General features: G+C 38.6%; 2 protein-coding genes across 5 annotated transcripts in view; both read left to right on the top strand.

Annotated features, from left to right (window-relative positions):
* LOC119724495 (phosphatidate phosphatase LPIN2-like) overlaps window positions 1–4,567 on the top strand; it is a 28,865-nt gene extending 24,298 nt beyond the window's left edge. For all 4 annotated transcript variants that reach the window (XM_038195576.1, XM_038195577.1, XM_038195574.1 and 1 more), the window contains one exon: window positions 11–4,567. In XM_038195576.1, coding sequence (XP_038051504.1) covers window positions 11–188 — 178 coding nt within the window. In that variant the 3' untranslated portion in view covers window positions 189–4,567. The remainder of the gene's footprint in view (window positions 1–10) is intronic.
* A 798-nt stretch (window positions 4,568–5,365) lies between these two features.
* LOC119724502 (protein PLANT CADMIUM RESISTANCE 3-like) lies at window positions 5,366–6,616 on the top strand. Its single transcript, XM_038195588.1, has one exon. It carries the CDS (start codon window positions 5,497–5,499, stop codon window positions 5,830–5,832), a length of 336 nt encoding a protein of 111 aa, XP_038051516.1. The 5' UTR covers window positions 5,366–5,496; the 3' UTR covers window positions 5,833–6,616.
* The last annotated feature ends 1,419 nt before the right edge of the window (window positions 6,617–8,035 follow it).

The raw sequence follows: 8,035 nt of genomic DNA on the forward strand, positions 1-8,035 counted from the left end.
TTCTGATCAGGTACCCCAAGATGCAGGCCCTAGTGGAGCATGTCTTTCCCTCGCTCCATCGTCAGCAAACCATGGCATTCGTCTCCCCTCATGATTACAGCTCCTTTACGTTCTGGAGGGAACCAATCCACAGTCTACCGGACGATGATGAACTTGTCAAATCACTGACAGCGAAGGACAAGAAATGAGCAAAGGTCACGGGAGGTTGCTGGTGCATGGTGTGGGTGTCTGTACCTACATGCAAAGGCCGCCCTCTAGTGTCGGAGTCATGAGCAGGGTTTGTAGGAAGCTGATGTACTGCCTGGCTCATGAAAGAGCTGATGATATGAAACTAAGTCTGAGTCTAGGTCCTGTGCCAAGACCATTGAACAATACGTATATTTATCTGGAGTGTTGCTTGTTGGGATTGTGGTGGAAATTCAAACCATGCCAAGTTCAATCGCAGCAGTGAGGGAGTGTTTGGTATCCAAACACATGTTATTAGTTTGTGTTTAAAACAAGCAAAGGTCAGCATAAAAGACGTTTTTAATTAATCAATTAATCTTGCTGTTACAAAAACAAATTCTCTTGTAAAATGTCTTGATAGACGAAATCCATCTGGGTGTATGTGTTCAAGTGATGGGGCTGGTGTGGCTTTGTGACTCGTGGTCAGAGAGTAAGGGATTCAAATCCTCCTGTTGGCCATATGCTGTGTCCTTGGGCAAGCCACTTTAACTCCACTTGCCTCTCTTAACCAAGACTTGGAATGGGTTCTGGCATTAGCTGGGGGGGGGGGGTGTTTCACTTGTGATGGATGGGTAGTCCAGTCATGGGAATTGAAATACACCCAGTTGCATCATGCCATGGACCCTGTTGTAACATGCCGGCTTGATGAGCCATGAGCTTGATGGCTGTAGACAGACTTGTATGTACAAGTATTGGCCTAGTTGAGATATGGCAGACACACTAGGAGGGCCTTGTTTGATTTGGGTCAAGTCTTTTGTAGTTACCCAAACCAAAAAGCGACCGCCTATAGTGTCACGATAACTCAAAAAGGCTCATTGGCACAGGACACTAGACAAGCATTCACTGCCATAGATGATGTTGATTGGACATATGTGTGTGTGTGTGTGTGTGTGTAAAACTTTGAAACCAAATATATTGTACAGAAAACGAAATAATTCTACAACTGGAAATAAACTATGAATATATGATATTTAATAATAATAATAGTGGATATTTATAAAGCGCACGTATCCACCAGGACTGGTGCTCAAGGCGCTACATCATTTGAAGCAATCATTGTAAAGAAGAAGTGAAATATGAAACTGAAGTATTTAATGAGAGTTTGATAGTTGGAGAAAAGTATAGACAAATATTTGAAGTGTATTGCGATATCATTAGCACTATAGCGAAACACTGTTGCAAAGATTTTGTTTGATGAAGATGGGAGGGGGGGGGTCGAATGTTTACCTAGTTTTCACAATTACAAGAACAAAACTAGCCAAATTTAGTGATAATTATCGGTTTTGTTCAGTGCATGCAGTGTAACACTTGTGGTAATGGATTGTATACATGTAAAGAATCTTAATTGTCTGGGTACAACTGATAACTTTCAACACTACTGATTGCTTTCAACATGAGCATCACAGTTAAAGAAGGGGTAGAGTCTACTCCAAACAATGCCACAATACTAAAGAGTTATTGTACTTGTGAAAGTGAATTATACATTAATGCTTTGGTACCACGGGAAAGTAAAAAGGTAGGTCTGTCTGTGTTTTCATGTGTAAGTAAATGATCTATCCATTAAGATTTTAAAATTTATTTTATGCATTTATCAGATGAGATTGTTAAACATATCTTCTGCTGCTTGCTTTTTAAAAGTAAGTTGGTGCCTTGGTTTTTACAGAATCTTCCTTTTTTTATTATTTTGTTGTTAGAGAGCAAAAGTATGTAGGAGTGAAAAATTAGTGGAGAAAGCTTATTGCAAATTGCAGGAGAGTTAACGCTTGTTACTGAGAGCTTTTTTGATGGCTAAATGGAAATTTGTTTGGCAGGACAAACTTAGGGTCAGGAGGGTTCTGTAACTGTGTTCTCTTAGCAACAAACACTAGCACAATACATTAAGCCCCGCCCACTGCACACATGGGCATGTGCGCCTCTCCAATGCATGCTCCAGCTGTGCATGTCGTACACATGTATGCCAGACTTGTGTGCATGTTGGGAATTAATCATGGCTGTGATTGGTCCAAATGCCATGGGGCGGAGCTCACATGAATCGGTCCATTAAATTGATTCACTTAAGTTGTTGTCAACACCCACCTTGCTGTGCTCAAGGCAATAGTTTGCTAGTGCAAAAAAAAAAAAAAAAAACCAGACCCAGAATGTCTACCGCTATTATGGTCCATGGTGTCGGCATCTCTTTGATGATGACAGAAGTCTACTGTCATTCGGTGCATTATTTTAAGTCAACAAACATTTGGCGTTTGATCTGAAATAGAGCAGACTTTTTTTTCAAAGACATAAACTCGAAAAGTTTTTTTTTCGGGAGAAACTTTAGAGCAGAAATTGAACCTGTGGTGACAGGTGTACCTAGCTTACTGCTCACAGAGCTTTCCACTACAAGCTTTAGATTGACTGCCTCTCGAATTGATGTGCTCTGTAGCCAGGGAACATGCGCAAATGTATGCAAAGATATTAAAAGGTTTACTAAAGAAATACTGTTGAGTTCTTATTCTCTCAAGATCATAATGAAAAACCGTCCCCAAAAAGCCCTTTCCCCCAAAAAATTTGAGTTCTGTTTGGGCTCTATATTGCATATAAGAACCACAAGATACTTAAGTGGTATAACAAGACAATCAAGGATTGTATAAAATAATTTGTCAGTTTGTTGCATTAGGTACTTGTCACTGTACGAAATGGGTAATTATAGCTGAATTTAAACATTTGCCATATGCCCCTGCCAATGACAGGCTGCATAGCATTGGTAGGGCGGGCATTGCGCACAGAAAGAGCAATGCAAGTAATGTTAACACTGAAGAAATTATTGTAAATATCATATCAATTCTAAAGACCAAAGCAGAATCTTTTTATTGTTTTAATTTACCAATGGCAATGCTGCACTATTATATTATGAAGCCAGAAATGAAACAGTTGTAAACGATTGTGTTTTATGTATAAATACTTTATTGTTTTCTCAAATATTGATGTTTTACTTTTATTGACTTACAGTAGGTTGATTGCAAATGAACATATACTTTATCTTCCTTTACATAATAATATCCTAGCAGTTCTGCAGCTAAGTTGTATTGTAACTACTTGTTGATTCCAGGATTGTTCCCACTTTCCTGACAAATGCTACTGGGAAATAAAACGTTCACTAAAAATGAGCTGATTTTTTACTCTGCCACTATTACAGGTATTTAGTATTTCAACATTGTTCATAGACTCCACAAATGAATAGTGTTTGTTTTTTTACCGGCAGTGATATTTAAATAAGAGATTATCGAAGAAATTTCATCCAGGCAAAATTGTGCTTCTCTAAGTTATGATGATAAAATAACATTGGTTTGTGGATAAAATAGGATGGTTACTTTGAATACAGTAGTTTTTGTTGAAGTGATGTTTGTTTTTTCAAGAGTTGATAGCATTGAAAAAAAAAAACCACCTTAAAAATGTCATCTCTTCATGCCTAAAGACAGCATCAGTGAATGAGGGTTTATTCACTCATACCCAGATGTAGACTCGTATAGCAGTAGTGGTTATGTTTTACATTGATGACTATGCCACCTCATACACGTGCTGCAGTTGCTTCCTATCAGGTTGTGTTTAAGGAAAATGCTATGTTCAAGATGTGCTGAAATGACCTCCATTCCCTTGGCTGAAGTTGGGCTTGCTTGCTTGCGAGGCAGGACAACTTTGCTCTGTCTGTTTCCCCTATTTTGAGTTACATTTTACGTAAATAGTTTCTGTAGTTCAATATTAGTTTTTTAAATTCTTCCGATCTGGGAGGAAAATAAGAGTAAGCCAGCTAATAAAGTACGTCAAATTATCTGCATCCAGATTCTCAGATGTGCTATTGTACGGATATTTATTTTGGCTTGTGCACTTTTTGTTCGGCAATCACCTCTGATTGTTCACGTATACATGACCATGTCACCAGTTTCATTTGTGTTTTTCCGTTCAACATTTCAGTAACAACATGCACTAGACATTTTATACAGGATATTTAAAGCGTACAATGCTTTACAGGAAAACTGTGAAAACAATGCATCGTGTTTCATTGTGAAACCTTTGAATGTGGCTTCAGGCATGGATTGATTGTCAGGTCAAACGTTACATGTAGGCACATATACATTGTAATACCTTTTTAGCTTTCATCTTTTTCATCTAGAATTTATGGTCATTGGTGCTACAGACAATGTTTTTGGTTCATTACGCATAATTCCAAGGATTTGTGTAGCGGAGAATAAAGCACATTATTTGAATATTCTCATTGAAGGCGTGTATGAAAGTAATTTCCAAGTTGTTCGCGAATCAGAAAATTTAATTGAATGAAATCATCCGTAATAAACAGTCGTAAAAATTATCGCCAATATTGTATGAGTGTTGTGTCGGATGATTTCAAATGTTAATATTGGGAGGGACAAGGTATAGACTACATCTTTTTAAAAAAGATTCAGCACTACAATTAGGCGTACGTCAGTGAAGGGAAAACCCTTCACTGACGTAGGCCTAATCCACCTGATAGTCAGTGGATATCGACCTAGCTAGTCGGGTACCTCGTGTGAACGAAAACATGCTCAAAATCCAACGTCCATATTTTGGCCTGGCTGTCGAGTGCGTACACGCCCAATCTGCCCGGGTGACCGTTTTAGCCGATTCTCGGCTAACTTTGACAGAATTTTTGTAAAAAAAAAACGAGTTTGACAGAAAATTTGACAGAATGTATTTTTTGGCCGATTTCTGACAGAATTCTGCAAAAATGGTTATTTGACAGAAAAACAGCAAATTTGAACAAAAAATGGTACGTTTGTTTTAAAAAAGCTTCAATCATTTTAAACAAACCCTTACATAATGACACATGTTGGCTAGTCTAGGTGCTGAGTGAGGTTCACTGGGAAACGGACTTCGTCGTGGCCATGGTGGCCGGATCCGCGTTTTGCCCGAAATTTACGCGATAATTTCATAACATCTCTATGTGACTATAGATTGTTTATAATGTAATTTGAACCTAATTAAGGCAATACTTCCAATCTGCATGAGATTTTAAGTGTTTATAGTGTATTTCGAGTAATTCTGGGGAATTTGGCAGATTTTTGATAAATCTGACAGATTTTTGATGGTTATTTAGCAGAATTTGGCTCTGACCTTACGGTCACTCTGCAATCTGCACAAGCGATAGTAGCATCCATACAACAGGGATTGAAATCAAAATTATCCCAGAAAGCCCAAAGGCGTAATTTGGAGTTGTTTCTTACCAGATTATCGTGAGTTTTCCACCATCAAGAATTCGTCATGGGCGAGTGGCAGCAAGGCCTGTGTGGCTGTTTCGGAAATGTTGGGTTGTGCTGCATAACCTGGTTTGTACCGTGCTACGTGCACGGTAAGAATGCCGAGGCTGTGGGTGACGACTGCCTGCTGTGTGGCCTGTCCATCTTTGTGCCTTTCCTCAATTGGTACACGCTCTTCGTGGTCCGAGGCAAGATTCGAGAGCAGCGTAGTATCGAAGGAGATCAGACCAACGACATCTTGGTCACCTTCTGCTGTGCTCCGTGTGCTTTGGTGCAGGCAGGGGCAGAGATGCGCGATTCTACGGGCCTGGGAATAGGCCAGTCTATGGCTCGTGTTTAACATTGATCAGCATGCCCTCCTCATTCACTGCGACGTTGATCAATCTCGTACCGCACCAAAATGATTATACAAACTTCCCAACTTCATCTCACTATAACTCACCGAAGAGTCAAAGGAGTCGCTATCTTAGAGACAACCCCACCGTCATAGGGATGCATGGATCCCCACCCAATCTCCAAGTCTTACAACCATTATTGACAAGAATGTGCATGTGCTTGCTGCTCCGCAAGACCAAATAAACATGATCCTTCTATCAGCTAGTGGTCATCAAGGATCGGAACCACCTCAGATTGTTGCCACATTAGCAAGATGCCTTCCTTCATTTGGAAAGTTGCTACAAGCTTAACACTCAATAACAGAATACAAGTCATGTCCTCCGAACGTTGAAGCTAGCCTTCCCACCGACAACCAACCAACAACGTTCTCCTTTCGATGATACGCCGGCTCAGCTGAATAGTTCATCAGCGTCAAGTTGGCCTAACTAATGTAACTCAATAGTCACCTTTTGGGATTTCTCTACTTTTAAAAATTATCAACTTCATTGCATAACAAATTAACAAAGTTTAACGTAGATAACCACACACCGAGTTTTTTTGTAGGTAATTTTGAAGGACTAATTTTTGTACTGTTCATAACGCACCTTTGGCAAGGAGTACCTTGCGTGACAAAAGCAAAATAGAGCCCTCTTATATATTGATAAAGGATTTACTAATTATTGAAAAACTACCACTTTCTTGTCACTTCCAATGGAAACAAGTATTAAGATCTTGTATGTATTGTTGCAACACATAGTAATGTGCATGAAAACAAGACGAGCTGAATTTCCACTGCATGTTTCCTTTAAGTTATGAATATTTTTATGTAAGAACAAAGGATTTCGAAATAATATAATTTCCAGTAAAATCAATTATTATTATCTTCAATTAAACAAATACATATTTAACGGTGTGATCAATTTCAATAAGCATTCTATGTACACATGCAAGTTATTTCTTGGTTGATGACGTCATTATTCAAAAACGGAACGAGATGTTCATTGTAAAGTAAAATAACGTATGTATTCATAATACCCACCTTCCGGTTTGATGACGACACAGTATTTGGAAGCAAAGGTAAACATTGTAATGGATGTCTTTTTTTGGGCTAAGATCGACATGGATCAATTGATAGAATAACATTTAAAATATGATCGTTTTCAAATTCTCATAGAAGTAACTTCCGGTCTGATGACGTCATGAATTTGAAACCTTGCCAAGTTATATGTGGTAAATCAAAGAATATCAAGGGGCAATTTGGTAAAATTTGAACGGATGGTTTTCAAATTAAAGAAAGCATACACTATTTTGTTTGCCGCTAGGGGGCGCCCTTTCGAAAGATGACGTCACCACACTGTTTTATTTGTCTGACATTCCTCACTAAACACTTTCCTAATTTGATGTGTGTAGTAAAATGCTTCCGCTTTTGAATTATGTTCGGTTTTTATTGCACTTCCGGTAACACCGGAAGTGAAGGTCATGCGGTTTTGTGTCCGTGAACAAGAAATGTTTCTCACGGCATAGTCTACAACCTCACGAAAAAAACGAACACGATACTCTATTTAGTTTAAAAGATATAACGCAAACTATTTTGTCAAAAGTTGCCCTTAAATCGCTTGTAATTTGATATCTGATGACGTCATGATGACGTTACAAAATAATCTTCGTTACATGGTACAAGTTTACACAAGGTTTTATGATCATACCGTAAACCGTTTGGAAAAATTGTTGCTATGTTTTGATTTCAGGCTAAAGTCTTCGTTTTGAATTGACCTAACTTTGACCTTCCGGTAGGCCCGGAAGTAAACGTCAAGCGAGTTAATGTACAAGACAAAAAAAATATTTATCTATTAATGGTCTATCTGATTACAAGGTTGGAAAATAATTGATTGTTTTGTTCAAGAGTTATAGGTGAAAGAATATCATCATTTTCTCAACGAAAATTGCTTGTAAATTGCGATGACGTCATCATGACGTCAGAGTAATATGCACCACTAGGGATGAGCGCCGATTTATGTTGAAAGTTACAAGTTCATACCATATACCGTTTTAGGAGAAAACCCGCGGAAACGTGCCGTACGGAAAAAAATTAAGATTTATCAGAACAATAACAGAGAGTGGTCGGGTTGTGCCCGACCACTCAACAACAGTAGAACTTGTAGAAGTAG

This window comes from Patiria miniata, unplaced genomic scaffold (genome assembly GCF_015706575.1).
Source record: "Patiria miniata isolate m_02_andy unplaced genomic scaffold, ASM1570657v1 HiC_scaffold_18, whole genome shotgun sequence".
In the NCBI taxonomy this organism is placed as follows: Eukaryota; Metazoa; Echinodermata; class Asteroidea; order Valvatida; family Asterinidae; genus Patiria; species Patiria miniata.

Coding starts and splice junctions, on each gene's coding strand:
- LOC119724502 (XM_038195588.1), top strand. CDS start 5,497: ATGGGCGAGTGGCAGCAAGGCCTGTGTGGCTGTTTCGGAAATGTTGGG.